The following is a 21,073-nucleotide window of genomic DNA, read 5'->3' as shown; positions in this document are numbered from 1 at the left end:
TTGATGCAGTTGGGCGATGGATTTAGAAAAAATATCTTTTGATTTGATTTCCTTTTGTTTTAGAAACAATTTCTTTTGGAATTAGTTAGCTTCTAATTTTAGAGTAGTTTCCTTTCAAATAGTTTCCATTAATTGTTTTGATTTTTTTCCTTTATATTGGACATGTAATCGATGGAGCAATTCAGTTTTTTTGAAGAATTGAAGATTTGAATGAATGTTATGGCTGCCGTTAAGCTTGTTCTCCCTCTCTGAGGTTCTCTTCTCATATCTTCTTTTTCCATTCTTGCTTCCTCTTATTTCTTCTTCTTCATTATTTTTCTGGGTTTTATTTCAATCTACTGTTTTGGGCGATACTACCAAAGCTGAGAGAAGTCTTCGCGGAGGTCTTAATTCCACTCGATTGACCTTAAGGTTTGGGTCGAGAGCAGGTTTCTCATAGGCGATCAGAATCCTGGAGTTTCTTCCCTAAACCATCCTCTGTCGAGAGCGGGTCAACCAGTTGTAGGTTCTGATTCTCCCATTACCGCCAGATCTGAATCACAAGGGCTACCGTTCTTCGTTTGCTTGCTATTTAGGGTACCTGTCTGTCAGAATCAAGAGGCCACAAGGTTGCCTGCCTTCGTTTGGAAGTTCAGGCCAAACCGAGGCCTATCGAAGGAGTTCCATTGATCTGAAGCCTCCTTACTGCTGGTTTTTCTCCCTAACGTGACCTAAGGTAGAAGATGACTTTTCTTCTATTCTTAAGTAACCTAATTTGTTCTATTTACAATTAACCCCCTCTTTCCTTAAACTTTTGTTCAAATATTTCCCTCATTCCTTTACTAATTCCAGAATACCCCTCCTTTTTTTAATTTTTATTTCAGTTTGACCCTATTATTTATTTTCCCCTCTTTTAAGTGCTTGAATGTTCCTGAATTTACAATATTGCCCCTCAATCATTAAATTGAGATGTTTAGTCATCCTTATGGGCCCTAAACGATCCGATTCCGAGTTTTGGAACCTAGATCCGCATCAGTTAATAGTTCTCGGGTTGGGAAAATGAGGGTCCGAGAAGTTTGGTTGACCCGAATGGGTGGGCCGAAGAGAAAGATCTTCAACAGGGAGCACGGCTTGAGTAGTGAACCCAAGATGGGTGGAGAGGAGAGGCCCAGGATGGGAGGAAAGGGGAGGCCCAGAAGGGGAAAGGGGAGTCATAGTGTTGGAGGGAGAGGATGGGCCCAAGGTAGAGGAAGGTTCAAGCAAGTTCGGTTCTCTAGGAGTGGTCCCCAATAATACCGTAGAAAAGGCCCCAGAGGGGGAGGACTTCTCAGCCAGAAGAATTCCAGAATCCGCAGGTGCCTCCATAGTACAAGTTTAATTTTATTGTTCATTGTGATTTTTCACAAGGCTACTCAAATCATCCTATGTTTGCCCAGTGCAAGAAGTCCAAGATTCTTGTTATTGTTGTTTATGTGAATGATATTATTATATCTGGCAATGATCACTTTGGTATTACTGAATTGAAATATTATCTTCATCAACACTTTCAGATGAAATAATTGGGTTCTCTCAAGTATTTCCTGGGCATTGAAGTTCTTTAGCGTAAGAAAGGGATTAGTCTGTTTCAAAGAAAATATGTTCTCGAGCTTTTGTCTGAGGCAGGTTTAGAGGGTTCAAAACCTATTGATTACTCCTATGGATCTGCATCAAAAGTTTGGTTCTACTGATAGTAAATGCTTTGAAGACAAGCACCGGTATAGGAGATTAGTAGGAAAACTTGTCTACCTCATTGTCACTAGACCGGACATATCATTTGTTGTTGGTGTTGTCAGTCAATTCATGCAGTCTCCAAAGAAGGTCCATTAGGAGGGAGCCTACCGTATCCTGAAGTATTTAAAAGGGGCTCTAGGGAAGAGCTCGTCTATCGTCCCCATCAGAATGCTAATATAGTAGGCTTCTCTAATGCTGACGGGGAAGGCACTGATGGCGACAAGCATTCAACCAAGGGATATTGTACTTCTGTGGGTGGTAATCTTGTCGCTTGCCAGCGCAAAAAAAAAAACATACAGTTGCATGATCGACTGCAGAGGCTGAGGGTCGAGCCATGGCTCATATTGAAGCCAAGCTGATGTGGTTAAAGTCATTACTTCATGGGTTGTGTCTTCCAATCACTCAACCCATGAAGATTTTTTGCGATAATCAAGCGGCCAACTATAGTACGAGCAATCTAGTGTTTCATGAGAGAACCAAGAACATTGAAGTGGACTATCATTTTGTTTGAAATATTGTCAAGAAGTTAATTGTCACTCCTTTTTTTGCTTCTACTGACCAACATGGTGATTTTTTTACTAAGCCCTTGTTTGGCCTTGTCTTCAGAAAAGGGTGTTCCAAGCTGGACATGGGTGAATTTTAGGCTACAGCTTGAGTGTTACTGTGTTAAGAAAATTAAAATGGGTCCATTGTACCGTGGGGTACAAAGGGCATGTGTCCCTCACATGGCTTGGGTGTTAAGTTCCTCTCGAGTTCACGATTGGGTTCGGAGTTATTTGAGTTATTTTCGTTCCTTGTTTGGATTATATTCCATTTCCTAGTTGGGTTAGAATTCTAGGACTTAGTTCCCTTTTTCTCTTGTTAGCTGCTGACTATATAAATAAAGGCACGGGGAGACTAGAGAACACGATACTGTGACTCCACAGTCTCGGTTCTTCTCTTTCTTCTTCTCCTCCTCCTTGTTCAACTACTGGTTTATTATCTCTGATCTTGTCACAGATACTAATCTATCATAGTGATTGTAAATCCAGGATAATTTGAGATAACCTACTGATTTTGTGAATTTTGTCAAATCATATGTGGGAGCCCTGACCTCACACATACGGGAGCCTCGTGCACCGGGTACGCCGTCTTCCGAATTTCATAATTTACAATTCTTGTATGTGGTTCAAACAAAAAATTTCTTGTGCTCTTTCCCAAATTATACATTTGTTTCCCCCTTTTTTGCATTGACTACCTTGCCTAAATAAGAAGGCCTGACCTTTTAACAGTCAAAAATAAATAAATAAATATATAAGAAGACACCATATACACCTGATGCGGCAAAAATTGACCAGATGATCTTCTCTACAGTTCCTGGTGCTTTGGCCGACCTGCACAGAAGAGATGATAGGGGAGAGCCAGGCTGACCCGACAGGGGACTCTCCGATGCCTAAGTCAGATCTTTCCACAGCAGATGCTCAAGAGAGCTTTTGCAGTAAAAGAAGTGATTGATCGATCCCTCATGATGGAGGCTTACCTTGGTATTTATAGGCTGCTGATGGAGAGAGGAGGGGCGTTTGTAGAGAGTCCAATTTAGGCGTAGAGTCCTTGAGGGGAGTGGCACTGTGATTCTGAGAATATTCCAGGTTCTAGGGCATATTCTGGGAATATTCTCCATTGATCTTAGAGGTACAAGTCGTGAAAGGGGTGGACGCCTCTGATGACGTGTAGTGGATAGTCCTGCCCCCATGATCAGGGATCACGTCCCTTGAATGTAGGAGTGGATGTGTGCACGTTTCTGGGTGCATTACTTAACTATGCCGAGCCGAGGTGACAGGTTGGTCAAGCCGAGGTGACTGGTAGGACGGCCTAATGGAGGGCCGAGGTGGCAGCACGACCTGATGGAGGGCTGAGGTGAAAGCATGGCCTGATGGAGGACCGAAGCGACATCACGGCCTGATGAGATGCCGAGGTGGCAGCACGACTTGATGGAGGGCCAAGGTGGCAGCACGGCCTGATGAGGGCCGAGGTGGTAGAACGGCTTGATGGAGGGCTGAGGTGGCAGCACAGCCTGTTGGAGGGCCGAGGTAGCAGCACAGCCAAATGGAGGGCCGAGGTGGTAGCACGGACTAATGGAGGGCCGAGGCGGTAGCACGGACTGATGGAGGGCCGAGGCATCAGCACGGCCTGATGGAGGGCCGAGGTGGCAGCACGGCCTGATGGAGGGCCGAGGCGGCAGCATAGCCTGATGGAGGGCCGAGGCGGCAGCACAGCCTGATGGAGGGCCAAGGTGGCAGCATAACCTGATGGAGGGCCGAGGTAGTGGGTCAGTCTTGTTCAGGTTTGCATACACGCTTCAGTCGTGCTGAGGAAGGGGACATATTTTGCCTCATCACCAGCCCCCCGCTCTAGCAGTTCAAATCGATCTGCTAGAGCATTTAATTCGATGTGAAACGGGCTACTTCACTTTCTCAGCCGAGGTTGCTCAACGGTTCGAGGACGTGGTTGTCGCTTGTTCAAAGGCGAAGGAGGCCAAGCGCCTTCATGGGGAGCCGCACAAGATCACAGGCCAACTGGAGGTTGAGAAGAAAATGTCCCGATCTGAGGAGGTCCATGCTAATGATGTCGGGTTGATAACTGGAGAGTTGGAACAGGAGGTTGCTAAGCAGCTCAATGCCAACAGCAACTTGATGAAAGAGAATGATGCTCTCTAGGATGAGTTATCTGAGACTCAGGGCGCTTGCAAGGAGGAGGAGGAGCTCATAGCTAGGGTTAGCGAGCTGGAAAGGCAACACCGGGCCGAGCTGGAGGTCAAAGAGGTGGCTGAACCCTTAGGCCTGTCAGAAGTTGGTTGACATTAACATTGCTTCGTTTCAGGTCGACTCGGACGATGCCATCCGGCTCATCCCAAGTAAGATGCCAAGCTAGGATCTGACGGACTATGAGTAGCGCGTTCCCGTCCCTGCTACTTTGGTGCAGCTCTGCGGCTCGATCGACGTTGATGAAGAGGTGATCCGACTCGAAGGATAGCCAAGTGAAGCGCTAAGCCCATGGATAAGCCCCCCGAGATTAGCCTTATATATATATATATATATTTTTTTTTATGTAGATGTCTCCTTCGGGAGTGATGTACTTTGAGGGCTTTTTCCCCTTTTTTTGATGAATGGAAAATTTGTTTTGATGTCATCTCTCAACATTCTTGTGCTTCTTTCTTTATTTTCTTGTACTTTGAGCCAGCTCGAAATGAGTAACTTTTGGAAGAATAAAGACCAGTACAGCTGTCTGAGTGTGGCTCCGTTCCCTATCTGAGCTCGGAATTAATCTTCCATATCTAGCTTATGAGCTCTTGAGGTGCCAAGCCTGGGATTAGTCATAAGGGTGCTGAGTTGGGGCTCGATCTCTTGATGTGCCTTGCGTTAAGGTCTTTTGTGGTGCCGAGTCGGGGCTGGGGCTTGCATACTTTATTGCGTAAGGTCTTGAGGTGCCGAGCCGTGCTCGGGCTTACATGGCTTAATGCGTAAGGTCTTGAAGTGCCAAGCCGGGGCTTGGGCTTACATGAATTAATGCGTAAGGTATTGAAGTGTTGATTCGTGTTTTGGCTTGCGTGCCTTAATGCGTAAGAGCTTGAGGTGCCGAGCTGAGGCTCGGGCTTGCATACCTTAGTGCGTAAGGGCTTGAGGTGCCAAGTTGGGGCTCGAACTTGCATACCTTAATGCGTAAGGGCTTGATGTGCCGAGCCGGGGCTCGAGCTTACGTGCCTTAGTGCGTAAGGGCTTAAGGTGTCGATCCAAGGGCTCGAGCTTGAATGCCTTAATGCATAAATGCTTAATGTGCCGAGCTGGGGCTCGGGCTTGCGCGCCTTAATGAGTAAGGGCTTGAGGTGCCAAACCAGGGCTTGGGCTTGAATGCCTTAATGCGTAAGGGCTTGATGTGCCGAGTCGGGGCTCGAGCTTGTGTGCCTTAGTGCGTAAGGGCTTAAGATGCCGAGCTGGGGCTCGGGCTTGAATGCCTTAATACGTAAGGGCTTGATCTGCCGAGCCAAGCTCGGGCTTGGGCTTGCGTATCTTAATGCGTAAGGCCTTGATGTGCCGAGCCGGGGCTCGAGCTTGCGTGCCTTAATGCGTAAGGGCTTGAGGTGCCAAGCTGGGGCTCGGCTTGCATGCCTTAGTGCGTAAGGGCTTAAGGTGCCAAGCCGGGGCTCGGGCTTAAATGCCTTAATGCGTAAGGGCTTGATGTGCCGAGCCGGAGCTCGAGCTTGATGTGCCGAGCCGCGGCTTGAGCTTGGGCTTGCGTGCCTTAATGCGTAAGGGCTTGAGGTGCCGAGTTGGGGCTCGAGCTTGCATACCTTAGTGCGTAAGGGCTTAAGGTGCCGAGCCGGGGCTCGGGCTTGGGCTTGAATGCCTTAATGCGTAAGGGCTTGATGTGTCGAGCTGGGGCTCGGGCTTGCGCACCTTAATGCGTAAGGGCTTGAGGTGTTAAGCCGTGCTCTGGCTTGCGTGCCTTAATGAGTAAGGGCTTGAGGTGCCGTGCCGAGGCTATGGCTTGAATGCCTTAATGCGTAAGGGCTTGATGTGCCGAGCCAGGGCTCGGGCTTACGTGCCTTAGTGCGAAAGGTCTTAAGGTGCCGAGCCAGGGCTCGGGCTTAAATGCCTTAATGCGTAAGGGCTTGATGTGCCGAGCCGGAGCTCGGGCTTACGTGCCTTAATGCGTAAGGGCTTGATGTGCCAAGCCGGGGCTCGGGCTTGTGTGCCTCAATGCGTAAGGGCTTGAGGTGTCGAGCTGGGGCTCAGGCTTACATGCCTTAATGCGCAAGGGCTTGAGGTGTCGAGCCGGGCTCAGGCTTACATGCCTTAGTGCATAAGGGCTTGAGGTGCCGAGCTGGGCTTGGGCTTGGGCTTGCATGCCTTAGTGCATAAGGGCTTGAGGTGCCGAGCCGGGGCTCGGGCTTGAATGCCTTAGTGCGTAAGGTCTTAAGGTGCCAAGTCGGGGCTCGGGCTCGGGCTTGGGCTTGGGCTTGGGCTTGAATGCCTTAATGCGTAAGGGCCTGATGTGCCTAGCCAGAGCTCGAGCTTGCGTGCCTTAATGCGTAAGGGCTTGATGTGCCGAGCCGGGGCTCGGGTTTGCGTGCCTTAATGCGTAAGGGCTTGAGTTGCCAAACTAAGGTCTAGCCTTGATAGTGCCGAGCTTGAGCTCGGTCTTAGATGATGCAAAGCTATAGCTCGATCTTACATGCTGCCGAGTTGTAGCCTTGTCTTTATGCCTTAGTTGTTAAGGTCTTTGTTTCCTTAGAAGAGCCAAATCTTTGGGAGAAGCTTCATAGTATATTGATGTGTGGTATGCACTTGGGACAAGTACATTGCTTTGAAATAGAATCTAATCTGCTCCGTGAATAAAATTGAATAACTGAGATATGGAAGCTAAGGTGCTGACAATATAAAATCTATAAGACTAACACCCAATCGATGGGATTTCAATGCAATCTACTGATAAAACTGGCTACTGATAAAAGTGTCTACTGGCCTCAGTGATTGGGACAATAATCAGCTGTTCTACTGGCTCGGCTCGAGTCAGGAGGCTTTCATCTCGACAATCAACAATTTCTACCGTACATGCAAGACCCGAGCATGGTTTCTTGATAGATTTTATGAAGTTTGTATAGCATTCCCGGGATTCCTTCTGGCTGGACTTGCATTCACCAACTCCATTGCTGGCGGGGAATTTGACTTTCATGTGCTTAGTGGACACAATCGCCCCAAGGCCATTGAGACCAGGTCGGCCAAGGATTGCGTTGTAGGGTGAGGCGATCTTGGCAACCATAAAAAAAACCATGGTAGTGGCTATCTGAGCTCCCTATCCGATGGTTACGGGCAAGTCTACAACTCCTTCCAGCTCTGCTGGTGTGCCTGAAAATCCGTACAAGGGTCCTAGAGCTGGCTTTAGGGTCCCAGTGCCAAGCCCTAGTTTTGTGAAGCCTCGTAGGACATGAGGTCAACGGAGGCTCCTGTGTCCACTAGGACCCTGTGGAAGGGGTGGTTTGTCACCACTAATTGAACTACGACAGCGTCGTTGTGAGGCCAGTTCAACTCTTCCAGATCTCTGTCAGAGAACATAATGAGTGGATCCGTTCTGAGGGCTTTGACAGGTTGTTCCGTGATGCATACGAACCGCGCGTGGGCTTTAGCTTTTCTGACTGATTCCGTAGTGGGTCCGCCCATGATTGTTAGAATAGCTAGACCCACGGGCTGGTTATCGCAAGCGTCAACTCGGTCCGTGGCTGGTTCCTTGGACGGCTCAGCCCTATCTCAGCTCGGCCTGGCGACATCTCTCCTCGGCTCGGGTCAGTTCCCACCATATTTCTACTTCAAATACCTGTTGAGGTATCCAGCCTTAATGAGCTTATCAATTTCCCTTTTCAGAGACTTGCAGTCTTCAGTGTCATGTCCATAGTCTCGGTGGTATCGGCAATACCGGTTGAGCTTCCTCTCCTCTGGTTTAGCTGTTATTGGCCTGGGCCAGCGAAAATACTTCTGATCTTGGATTTCTAAGAGCAGGTTTATTCGGGAATGATCAAGTTCATATCGCTCGGGTTCATCAGTGTCAAGTGGCCGATCTGTTCTGTTCTTCGGCTCACGAGAATCATCCCTAGGTCTCAGAGTCCTTTTCTTCTCCTTCTCCGACTGATCACCTATCCCTCTAACGGCCAGGTTTTCCTCCATGTTGGCGTATTGATTGCATCGTCTTAACAACTCGGGCATTGTTTCTAGCAAGTCAAGGGCCAGAGACTGGACCAGATCAGGGTGCATTACCCCGTTGCACAACGTGGTATATGCCACTCCTTCCGGTAGGTTTTTTTACCTCCAGTGTCGCCTTGGTGAATCGGGCAAGGAACTCTTTTATAGTCTCTCTCGCTCCCTGCCTCATGTTCATCACGTTTTGTGTAGTTTGCTTCTGCTTCATACTTGCTTGGAAACGTGTGAGGAATGCTCTTGTCAGCTCTTCATAGCTGCGGATGGACCGTGGCCACAAGTTCGACATCCATACCAACGCTGCTCCTTTTAATGAGGCTGCGAAGGCTCGATAGAGAACGGCGTCTGACCTACCATGAACCATCATGGCCGAACTGTAATACAACAAATGATCATAGGGATCTGTGGTGCCGTCATATCCATTGAAGACAGGTATCACAAAATTTGGAGGCAGCTCGACGACTATCAGTTCGTCAGATAGTGCATTATGGGCCAGAGTTATGTCGGTCGGGTGCCTTTGCCTCTGCATTCCTTCTACTTACCCACTGAGGCGCTGGATGCGGCTCTCAAGGTCATCCCTTCTCACGTCGGCTCGGTGATCAGGGGATCGTCGTGCCCTTTCACCTCTTCTGGGGTTTCTTCCTCGGCCTTGGTGACCACCAGGCCGATCCTGACCTTGCCGTGGTGCGCCTCTGGTCGGCCAGGTGGGCGAGTCCTGACCCCCATGGGGTTGATCTCGCTAAGCTGTCCTCTAAGAATTCTCGTTCATCTCTATGTAGACGCACGCATCTAGTAAGTCTTTGAGGCGACTGCTATCGTCTTCCTACCCGGGGTGGGGATCTATGGACATCATGTCTCTGGGCTCCGGTGACGCGTGGAACGACGAGCTCTCCCATTCTGGGCTGGAACGGGACCTTGCTTGCACCCCTCGGTAGGAGAGCAGGGTGGTACCGAGTGAACAGTATGTGACGTTCTGGCCGACCCCCTCCTTGTTATTGATTGAGGGGTGACACTATTGTCAGGAGATTCATCGTTGAGTTGTCTACTCGGAACCAGCCTAGGCGGCTGAGTTGAACTAGTCCGTGGCACTGGAAGTGCCGAACCAAACTGACGTATGAAGTCTCGCACCAGTGCGTTTGTCACTAACACCTATAACTGCAAGCTCTGCATCTGCTCTTCCATGTTTGGGTGAGTTACCCGGGGACATTGCGAGATAGTTGAGGGTTCTGCTCGCGCTAATCCCCTTCTCCCTGGGCAACTTGCGCATCAGACCTTGTTTGCTGGGGTCCTTGTGGAGGGGTCTCTGCTAGGACATTCTCCTGCTCTGCCATTGGTGGTGAATGGAGATTTCCAAGTGGTAACTCGCGGGTGGATCTTACTCGTGTTGTCGTAGAAGAAACGACCTTCTCACTCCTTAATTGCATTGGTCCAAGGTGACTTTTTGTAACCGATTCCCACGGACGGCACCAATCTGATGCAGAAAAAATTTACCGGATGATCTTCCCTGCAATTCCTGGTGCTTTGGCCGACCTGCACAGAAGAGAAGACAGAGGAGAGCCGGGCTGACCCGACAGGAGACTCTCCGATGCCTAAGTCAGATCTTTCCATAGCGGATGCTCAAGAGAGCTTTTCCAGTAAAAGAAGTGATTGATCGATCCCCTATGATGGAGGCTTACCTTGGTATTTATAGGCTGCTGATGGAGAGAGGAGGGGCGTTTGTAGAGAGTCCAGTTCAGGCGTAGAGTCCTTGAGGGGAGTGGCACTGTGATTCTGAGAATATTCCAGGTTCTAGGGCATATTCTGGGAATATTCTCCATTGATCTCAGAGGTACAAGTCGTGAAAGGGGTGGACGCCTCTGATGACGTGTAGTGGATAGTCCTGCCCCCATGATCAGGGATCACGTCCCTTGAATGTAGGAGTGGATGTGTGCACGTTTCTGGGTGCATTACTTAATTGTGCCGAGCCGAGGTGGCAGGTTGGTCGAGCCGAGGTGACTAGTAGCACTGCCTGATGGAGGGCCGAGGTGGCAGCACGACCTAATGGAGGGCCGAGGTGGAAGCACGGCTTGATGGAGGGCCGAGGTGGAAGCACGGCCTGATGGAGGGCCGAGGTGGCAGCACAGCCTCATGGAGGGCCTAGGTGGCAGCACGGCCTGATGGAGGGCTGAGGTGCTGAGGTGGTAGAACGGCCTGATGGAGGGCCGAGGTGACAGCACGGCCTGATGGAGGGCCGAGGCGGCAGCACGGCCTGATGGAGGGCCGAGGCTGCAGCACGGCCTGATGGAGGGCCGTGCTGCCGAGGTAGTGGGTCAGTCCTGTTCAGGTTTGCATACACGCTTCAGCCGTGCTGAGGAAGGGGACATATTTTGCCTCATCAACACCCATATGGAGTGCAAAAGTGTACAAGGTGGATAAGAGTTATTTATTAAAAGCTCAAATTATGAATGAAGATGTTTAAGATTTAAGATACAAAACTATACGTGACTAATAACAAACATATTTGAGCGCCATCCTTTATTATGTCAGATCCAAGATTTCTCCAACTAACTCTCGTTGTGCCAACACCCCTAGAGATAGGTTGATTGTTGATGCTTGAGGGCTTTCCCCCTTCTATTTGTTTTGGCCCCTTGACTCCCTCTCTTTGCAAAGTCAGGGCCTGGTAAGTTTTACTCGTTTCTCTTTTCTTTAGTATTTAATTTCTTATTCATCCCAAAAAATAAAAGGAATAAGAAACTTGAGCTCTCTAAAAAGATCAAACAGATAACTGAAAGGGCTATAAAGTAAAAGAAAGTTTTAGTATCAAATATAACATACCTTTAAGGGATTTCTCAAAGTTCTGTATTTGCAACATAAAACCAGAATTTGGAGCTGCTTGTGGTCGCTTACTCCTAACAAGTTCCAGAGCTTCTGATAAGCTCAAATGATTCTTTTTCATCAAATAAGAAACAACAACTGTGACACTGTAAGAGAGCAACTCAACTCAAACTAAGCCTTATCCCAAATAAATGTGAAACTGTAAGACAGACTAAGGTAAACTTTCAAAGCAAATGCTAATGTCCAAGATATAGACTTGACTATTATTCATTATTGATGTTTCCAAAATTCATAGTATGCATTCTACTGAATTGATGTTGAGTTTCAGACAACTATGCTCAAACAAAGGACCTTTAAATCCCCCCCCCCTTTTTTTTTTTGGTGGTAGATGCCTTTTGAGTCAAATTAGAACCAAGTAATGCTTATTTCATCAAATCATGAAAATTCAGCATAATCAAATTTACTGCAAACTATAATAAGTCAATATTCTTTTCTTTTTTTTTTTTTTTTTCTTTAATTTTTTTTTTTTTTTGGGGGGGGGGGGGGGGTGGTGGGGGGGTGGTGGTGTGTGTGATAAATGAAAATAGAGCATTATCCTTCAAGTTTATTTCACAATGAGAACTAACCTAACTCAACAGTCCTATTACCCAATCCAACTGCTTATGGTTCATTAGTTCCATGCTGTTCCACCAAGTCTTTCCATAAAGCATAGACACATAGCAGATTTGGTAATCTATATATGGTGATATCTAATAAGTTATACCATCACTGAAGTATAACACTCTGCTATTGCAATTAAGGAAACTTTTAGTTTATCACCTTCACATGGTTTAAACCACTTTTTAGAACATGTTTTAAGGCTTTCCGCTGAAGACAAAAGGCCCTTACCTGCAGCCTTAGAGGTCAAGCAACTCCCAAGGTTCAAAGCTCAAACATCAAAATAAGAGGCATAATAAAATGTGTTAAGATATGTACCCTGCAGTACATTAGTTGTCAGTGGCTGTCACGATAAGGGGGTTTGTCCCTGTCGTATTATGAGTTAGTTTAATTAGTAATTGAGTCTTAGTTTAAGTCTTATTTTATTTCCTATGTAATTGTACTTTGACCCTAGGTAGAATTCGTACTAAAAGCTTATTGTCTCCTATAAATAGACAGAGCAGCATTATTCTCTCTCTTCATAATCGCAGGTACTGGTTTCAGGTCCTGTTTTCGTTACATGGGATCAGAGTTGTAACCAGTACTTTCCTTGTCCTTGATATCCAGTTTGAGAGTCGTCTAAAGTTCTCTGGTTTGTGGTGTGCAGCCACCTATGCTGTCCATTCCTATTTATGAAACCCTAGTTGATCGGAGAAGAACTAGGGTTTTGATGAAGATTGTATTTATATGAACATAACTGAATCGATTGCTGATGATGAATGGCTGTTGAATCGATTGCTGCTTGATATGCTGCTAAGACTTTTGGTAACAATTTACTGTTGATGTGGACGAGTTCTGGTATTGTTGAGTTCTTCAGTTTATGCAACACACCTATTTTCTGCTGATTATTATTGTCGAATTCTGGAGTTCTTCTGATTGTTGATGTCTATTTCTGGAGTTCTGCTGATAGTTGATGTTGATTTCTGGATTTCTGGAGTTCCACAATTTTTCTTCTGTTGGTCCAAGTCCAGCTATTGCCGGCCAGGGGCTTTCCGCCTCGGTTTGCTTGTGAGATTCCGGTTTACAACCCCCATGAGTTGGTTTGGAAGGATAGGATTAGGGTTTGAAAATCGAGCTTCAGAAGTCACCATGCGAGGTGGGTAAGAGAGGGGGTCAGCTTTGGAGAAGATCATGAGGTCATCAACAAAGGCGAGGTGGGTAAGAGAGAGGGTTTGGCATTTGGAGATAAGGGAGATTAGGTGGTCAGTGGAGGATTGAATAGATCTGGAGAGCACTTCAAGACCAAGGGAGAAAAGGAAGGGAGAAAGGGGGCACCCTTGGTGAATGCCGACAGTGGAGGAAACGTAGCCAGTAGGGCTACCATTGATAAGAACTGAGGAGGGGGAGAAGATACAAGCATGGATCCATCGAACAAGGGAGAGGGGAAGGACATCTGGAGAAGGACAGAGAGAGGAAATCCCATATGAGAAAAAAGCTTTGTGAATGTCATTTTGAGGAGAACCGCCGAGCATTGGAATTTGCGGTCGGAACTGCAAACAATCTCATGACACTAAATAATGTTATCTACAATGCTTCTCCCAGCAATGAAGGCAGATTGGTTAGGGGTAACCAGGGAGTCAATAACCTTCTGGATACGGTTGGCAGATTGCAAAGGTAGATGGGTCTAAGTCAGGCATGGAGGCCCCTTCAAATCTGGGGATGAGACAAAGGAAGGTGTGATTGACACCCTTAATTTAATTAAGATCAAAGAAGAAGCTCCTGATGCCATTGATGAAGCCATCTCTAATGATATCCCAGCAGGAAGAGAAAAATCACATGCTAAAGCCATCAGGACTAGGAGCTTTATTTGTTTGTGAGAGAGGACAGTGGTGATGATGTCATCATCCAAAGGGATGGAGCGGAGGAGGGGCTGAAGGTGAACATGGACAATTTTGTTGAGCAGACCATTAGGGATGGGGGGAGGCGGAGGAGGGGAGGGATGGTTGAATAGCTCATTGAAGTAGGAAGCAACTTCAAACTTAATGTCCTGAGGATAGAAGCATCCCTGTAAGTAAAGAGAGGAATGGTATTGGCATCCGCACAAGCTTTCAGGGATAGGTGGAAAAAAACCTATGTTTGAATAGCACAGCTCAAGCCACTTAATGCGAGCTATTTGCTGAAGGAAGCTTTCTTCTTGGACCAACAGAGTGGAGAGCTCAAGGGAGACAGATTTTTCCTCTTCGGCAAGGGAAAGGTTAAGTAGTTCCTATTAGAGCCTAGCTTGGATAGAATCAAGTTTGTCCATGCGGAAGGAGACTCTAGTAGAGATATTGCTTAAGCAAGCCGAAAACCAAAGCTTGAGGGCAGACTTGACATTTTTTAGCTCCTGGAAAAGGCAATGAGGGGGGAGGAGAAAGCTTGAACAGGAATGTTCCAAGCAGTTTGTACAAGAGGGGTAAAATCTTGGTGGAGGGACCACATGTCAAAGAATTTAAAGGGCTTAAGGCCAAAAGAAATAAGAGGGCTAACATGAAGGTTGATGGGGGATTGGTCGAAGATGCCAAGGGAGTCAAAAGAAGCATAGGAGGCGAAGGCATCTAACCAAGCTTCATTGAAAAGGGCTCTGTCGAGCTTACAAGCAATTCTCGCATGACCAGAGCGGCGATTGTGCCAAGAGAGCTTGGCACCGACCAAAGAAGGTCATTTATGTTGATGTCTTCGAGGCAGTCATTAAAGGCCTCAACAAAAGGAAGATTAATGGGCTCACCCCAAACTTTTCATTACTGGAACGAACAACATTGACATCTCCCGCAAGGCACCAAGGAGAGGACCCAACGATGGGGGAGTGAGCATAGAGATCAGCCTATCATCGGCACGAATCAGGGCATAAATGACAGATAGGAAACAAAAATTTGCACCAGAGGGATCGGAGGTGGAGAGGTGAACAAATTGGGAGGAGGCCAAATGGGTGACCTGGATTTTGTGGGGGGTCCACATGATCCAGATACGCCCATTTGGACAATGGTCATAGTTAGCTAAGAAGGACCAAGACGGGGCAATTGAAGTAGCAATGCTACGGGCATTAGGCTCTAAGACTCTGGTTTCCAGAAAACAATAGAGGGAAGCATGGGAGGAGAGGATACGAGATCTGTTACAATTCCAGAATCCTGCAATCAAACAAGGGAAAGGAGAAGAGAAGAGAGAAGAGAGGACAGAGGACAGAGGCGAGAGTCACAAAGCAATCCCATAGGTGGGAAACTAACCTGCGGCTCAAACCAGAATATTCTGCCATAAGTTAGTTCCTTAATATATATATGGTCAACAATTAAGCAGGGACAGGAACACCTTTGTACCTTGCGCTAATCATAACCAATACATAAGAGGTACCGATGGGACCAAAATACCCTTAAAACTCCAAAAACTCAACACTCTCCCTCAAGCTAAAGCATATACATCACCCATGCTCAGCTTGGTACAACCATCGCGAAGACTATGAGAAAATAGAGACTTAATAAACATATCTGCCAATTGATTAGAGGAAGGAAAAAAAGGGGTCACAACTAATTTCTTCAGAACAGCATCACGAACGAAGTGACAATCCACTTCAATATGTTTGGTCTTCTCGTGAAAGACAGGGTTACTAGAAACATACACAGTTGCTTGGTCGTCATAGCACATCTTCACAGGTATAGTTATAGGAAAACCCAACTCCAAAAGTAACGACCATAACCAAATCAACTCAGCGGTGGTGTGAGCCATAGCTCTGTATTCTGCTTCAACACTAGATCGGGCAATGCTAGTTGTTGCTACATGTTTTCACCACTATAAACCTGCAGAACACAGGTCAGAAACTGGCCTAGACGAGGCTCTAGGGCCAAGCTCCGATGCTAAAGTTAGTTTCGGTGCGGCTATATTGTGAAGTGTTCAGTGGATTGAGAGCTTACCTTCTTCCCTGGTTGAGCTTTCCTTTTATAGAATAGATGTCTTTCCTATTGGTCTAGGATCGTGGACACGTGTCTCTGCCTTATTGTGAAGATCTTTCCTCACCGTGGCTGAGCTGGCCAAGATCATAACGGCTAACTTAACCCTGGTTGGGAATCATAACCATCAACTTAACTGTGGTAAAATCCTTCCAACGGCTAACCCTACCATAGTTAGCCTTGGGTTTAGTGGCTTAGGGGTCAAGCAATCACATAATCATGCCCAAGTCCTTTGGGGAAGGTTTTATGAGAGCGCGAGCACTTTGTAGTCCTTTTTATGAGAGGTCAAGTGATCAAAGGGTTGAGTTCGACCTACTTATCTTAGTCCACACAACTTCGGGACCGGTTACCCGACCATTGACCGGTCAACGGATAAATGGTATATCATATGCCCCCCACTCCTCGAGCTCCTAGCATAGTAGCTCGGGGAGTAATTTAATGGCTCAAGCATGATTGTTGGGTTTGTCATACCTTCTGCTCGTCTCATTCCTGGGCCTGTGGTCAGGTTTGGGAGAGTGCCTTGGCGATATTATGATGCAACCCTCTTATCTGTCTTGTGTTGGTACGAAAAATCTGCCACCAGCCGCTATTCATAAATACGGACTGTCATCATCGAAGGGATGTGTCACTTAGTGGATGGTTCTAGCCACAAAGTGGCAGATTGAGTAAATATGCGTCGTTTGAGTCGTTGATTGTCTCTCATCGGATGGATGAGGAATGACATTTTTAAACTGACATTTTGGTTAATCAAATGTCAGCCTGTTCGATCAACCGAGATGAAGTATCTCGTTAAAAGGAGACGTCCCGGTCAATGTGTCTTCTTTGTTTGATCTGGAAGTTTAGAGCAAAGTGGAGCTTTTGAGACGTTTGAAAGGAGACCTTGATCCAAGCTTTGTGTCATCATTTGTTCGAGGTGTCTGCCTACTCTCTCCCGGTAAGTGTGCTACTCAATGTCGCTTGTTTGGAGTAGGGTGTCGTACGGGTTCTAAGACACCTGAGTCTTCTGGTTTTGAGGTTGTTTCCCTAGAGTCCTCGTCTTCTTCTTCTTCTTCCTCTTCCTCTTCATCTTCTTCTGAGGTTGTAGTCCGAATGCCTCGGGCAGTTGTTAGGGACACCAGTAGGAGTCACCAAACTTCGGCGACGGGTCCTGCTGCCCCCAGGGGTCACAGAGGATCACCACGAATGTCATGTGGCCTCTAGGATCTCTCTTACTGATTTGGAGAAGTTCCGCACGAGGTACCATATCCCGACCTCAGTGGGACTTCGTGTGCCAGAGTGTCAAGAGAGGGCGAGCTCACCTCGTAAGGGAGAGATCTGTGCTTATGAAGCGTCCCTGATAAACGGGCTGTGTTTTCCCTTTCATCCCTTCATGAGTCAACTGTTGAGGCATTACAGTCTTGCGCCCGCACAATTAGTTCCCAATTCCTGGATGAGTCTACTAGGGTTCTTCTGTCGTTTATCTGCCCTTGAAGTTGAGCCTACTATTCAGCTGTTTATCGTCGTGTATTCTTTGTCTACACAATATGTTTCCCAGCTGGTTCTACTTCCGTCGTTGGAAGAAAACATACCCAATCGCCGACGGAATACCAACCTCCGTTCCTCGGTGGAAGGACGGTTTCTTTTTCGCCCATCCCGCCGAGTCGTATGATATTCCAAACCGATGGTCGCTGTTGAACACAGGCAGGGCGAACAAGATGCCTAACTTGCGGCTTGAAAAGAAGTTCTTACCCAATTGAGAGGTCGTGCTTGGGTGGTCCTGGCCACGCACCTCAGTCTTGACCAATACCTGTTGAGGTTTGGTCTAAGTCCGGGTAAGTTTCACCAAGTCCATTAGGTTGTTCCTTCGTTGTAATTTTCTTTTCTTCTTTTTTATTGCGGTTGTGTGTTGGTCTTGATTGAGTGTTATGTTTGTGCAGCACCAATGGATCCAAAATTCATGCTCAACATAATGGACCTGGCTTTGCGTCAGGAAGCTTCTCAGGGGCAAGGTGGAGGGAACCAAGCAGGTGTTGGGTCTAGCCACCAGCCCGTGGTCACTGAACAGGAAACTAGTCGTGCTCGGGGTAACAGTGAAACGTGAGTGGATTCTAAGGATGAGCTTCCCCTTGCTCAGGTCAAGTCCAGGAAACGTTGATGTGAGGAGGAAACTCTCGTAGTTCAGCGAAGTGACTAAGGTGGTGGTCGTGGAGGACCTCTAGGGCCTTCTAGGTCGTCTAGCTTGGAGACAACCGGTACGGGCGCCGATATTGGCCCTGATGGTATGGAGCAGGGGGTAGGAGTTGAATCGACTGAGGACCAGGCAAGGTGTCGAGAAAAGGGAAAGATGGCAGCGGCGATGGCTGCGACTGTCAGGGAGCCAAACGTTCCTCAATATGGGCTGACAGTCAATCAGTCCATTTTTTATGATCCTGAGTATGCTTGAGTTGTCGTCCTGGAAAGCCTGCTGCCTAGAGAAAAGGTGTTTTTTAAGAAGCCGACTTACTACGAGCTTCTTGATCAGTGTTTTACCCAGTTGGCGAAGGTAAGGTTCTTCTTTTTCCATCTTTCCTTTTCTATTTGGTACCTCCTTTTTCATTGCCATGGTTGATAATTTTAATGGCTATTTTTCTAGGGGCAAGCCATGCTTGGAGTGATGCTTGTTTGCGCTGATCAATGTTACAGCGCTTTGAAGGAGTATGAGGAGAAGGTTGATGAGGGTTGGTCAGAGGCTACAAGCAGGAGGAGGCCTTGAATGCTAAAGAGAAAGAGAGACAAGAGCTAGAGCATCGGTTTGCTCAGAAAGAAAGCAAGGTCCGTGGGTTGCGAGGCCGGAATGAAGAGCCCTACCGTCAAAATCTTGTTGTCGTAGCCAAAGCCATGGCATTTGAGGACTTTAAAGAAAGGGATCTTGAGATCCATTGGTTATGCAATGACCTAGACAAGGAGAAGAAAAGGGTTGCGGTTGCAGTTGCAGTTGCGGTTGCGGTTGCGGTTGCGGCAGCGGTGGAGGTGGCGGTGGCTGCGCGAGATTTCGATAGGCAGCAGTTGGCCTTATTTAAGGCGCAAGCAGCGAAGAATGAACAAGCAGTCATAAGGTGGTATAAGGAGACACTGGAGTATTAGACTGAGCTGGCTCTTACAAGCATCCGATTGTATCTCCAAGGCAAGTTGCGGGTTCGCGATGAATCCGAGCGGAAGAGTCCAGGGATCGACCTAGGCATGTTTGCTGCTGCGTGGGAGAAGGCGGTGTCCTTGGGAGTTGAGGCATCTCCCCCCTTGTCGGGTGCTGCCCTGCCTTCCTCACGGGCAGCCACCATTGCTTCAAACATCGCACCTATGCTGCCTTCTCCTTCAGAAGGCGTTGCTACCACGGGCGCTACTTCTACTCTACCTCCCTCCCAGACTACCATTTCAGATGCCGTTCCTGTCCAACCCTTCTCGGAATCTAGTGTTTCAACATTGCCTTCTGTCGAGGTTCATGCCACTGTTCGTGAGACCGAAGGTGTTCTTCCTCCTCCTGAGCCAGTTACAGATATCCCTGCTTCCACCCCGAGGATATTGTAGAATGATTTTCTGTACTAATCTTTTATGTGATGGATGTATCAACTTTTTGTAAGATGCCTTGCAATTTTTGTGAAATGAAACCACCTGTAGATTTTTCGAAGTGTTGGAGCTCGTGTTTAGTAAAAGACTTGCCGTGATTTTCTTAGTGTTCGTAGTTGTCCCCAATGGGGGTCAAGACTTCTCGAAGTTAGTTTAAGTGTTTTCTTGGGTACAGTTGAGTGTTTCGATATCGTAACATGCTCGAGCTCAGTCCTTGGAGAAGGTTGAGTGTCTCAAGGTCGTGGGGATGCTCCAGCTCGGTCCTTGAAGAAGGTCGAGTGTCTCGAGGTCGTGAGAGCTCAAACTCGGTCCTTGAAGAAGGTCAAGTGTCTCGAGATCTTGGGATGCTCGAGCTCGGTCCTTGAAGAAGGTCGAGTGTCTCGAGGTCATGGGATGCTCGAACTCGGCCCTTGAAGAAGGTCGAATGTCTCGAGGTCATGGGATGCTCGAGCTCGGTCCTTGAAGAAGGTCGAGTGTCTCGAGGTCATGGGATGCTCGAGCTTGGTTCTTAAAGGAGGTTGAGTGTCTCGAGGTTGTGAGAATGCTTGAGCTTGGTCCTTGAAGGAGGTCGAGTGCCTCATGTTTCTTGGTAAAATATGGAAAAGTAAATGTGAAAGAGTCTGGGTAACCTTCATTGATGATATAACTTTTCAAGATAAGACAGCAATGAGCAAATTTGAGAAAAATAAAGGGGAGCATTGAGCTTTTTACTGATAATATCATCTAAGGTTCGTATAATTCCAAGCTCACTCGATTTCTTTTCACCCCAAGGATGACAAGTGGTATGTGCCTAGCTTGATCAACTTTGTGACGCGGTACGGGCCCTCCCATTTTGGTGATAATTTTTCTTAGTGTCTGGGATCTGATACTTCTGTTCGTCGCAGCACCAAATCGCCAATCTGGAAGTGTCGCTCAATGACCATCTTGTTGAAATGTCTTGCCACCCGTTGCAGGTATATCGCCATTTTTTCTTGTGACTGGTCTCTCAACTCTTCTATCAAGTCAAGGTTGTTCTCAAGCCCCTTTTCATTTTCTTACTCGTTATACGCTTGCACTCGTAGTGACATCGCCCCAATTTCAACTGGACTAAGTGCTTTTATGTCATAAAGTATCTCCGATACCGATACGATACCCTCGATACATATCTTAAATTTAGCCGATCCATACGATACACATCGATACGATACATAGAATTTTTAAAATCCTTTCGTATCGATATATATCCTACGATACATATCGATACACACCGATACACACTGATACATACCGATACGTACTGACTCTATGAAAAATATAAAAGTGACGTGAAATGTATGTATCGGTACGTACCAAAAAAAACAGTGCGCTACGGTCATATAATGGCCAAGATGGGTTATTTTTCAGAAAAACAAGATTTTTTTAGGGGTTTTTGTTTCAAAGTTGTTGCCATCCATATTTCTCTCTAACTAAAGTGGAAATCACGGTTGGGAACAAGGATTTTACATTTATGGGACAACTCCAAAACTTAAATTCTTAGTACGATACCCTCAATTTAGTGTTTATGCATAATACATGTTATCAATAGTTTTTTTTTAATAATTTTTT

At 46.9% G+C, this 21,073-nt stretch overlaps 1 protein-coding gene across 1 annotated transcript in view; it reads right to left on the bottom strand.

Moving 5' to 3' along the window:
* Positions 1 to 21,073, bottom strand: part of LOC122068955 (dual specificity protein phosphatase 1-like) — an 81,888-nt gene that overhangs the window by 20,744 nt on the left and 40,071 nt on the right. The window contains exon 5 of the mRNA XM_042632863.1: positions 11,292 to 11,437. Coding sequence (XP_042488797.1) covers positions 11,292 to 11,437 — 146 coding nt within the window. The remainder of the gene's footprint in view (positions 1 to 11,291; positions 11,438 to 21,073) is intronic.

This window comes from Macadamia integrifolia, unplaced genomic scaffold (genome assembly GCF_013358625.1).
Source record: "Macadamia integrifolia cultivar HAES 741 unplaced genomic scaffold, SCU_Mint_v3 scaffold495, whole genome shotgun sequence".
NCBI classification, from domain to species: Eukaryota; Viridiplantae; Streptophyta; class Magnoliopsida; order Proteales; family Proteaceae; genus Macadamia; species Macadamia integrifolia.
Note: the sequence above shows the minus strand (reverse complement) of the source record. Positions and strands in the feature narration are given on the sequence as shown.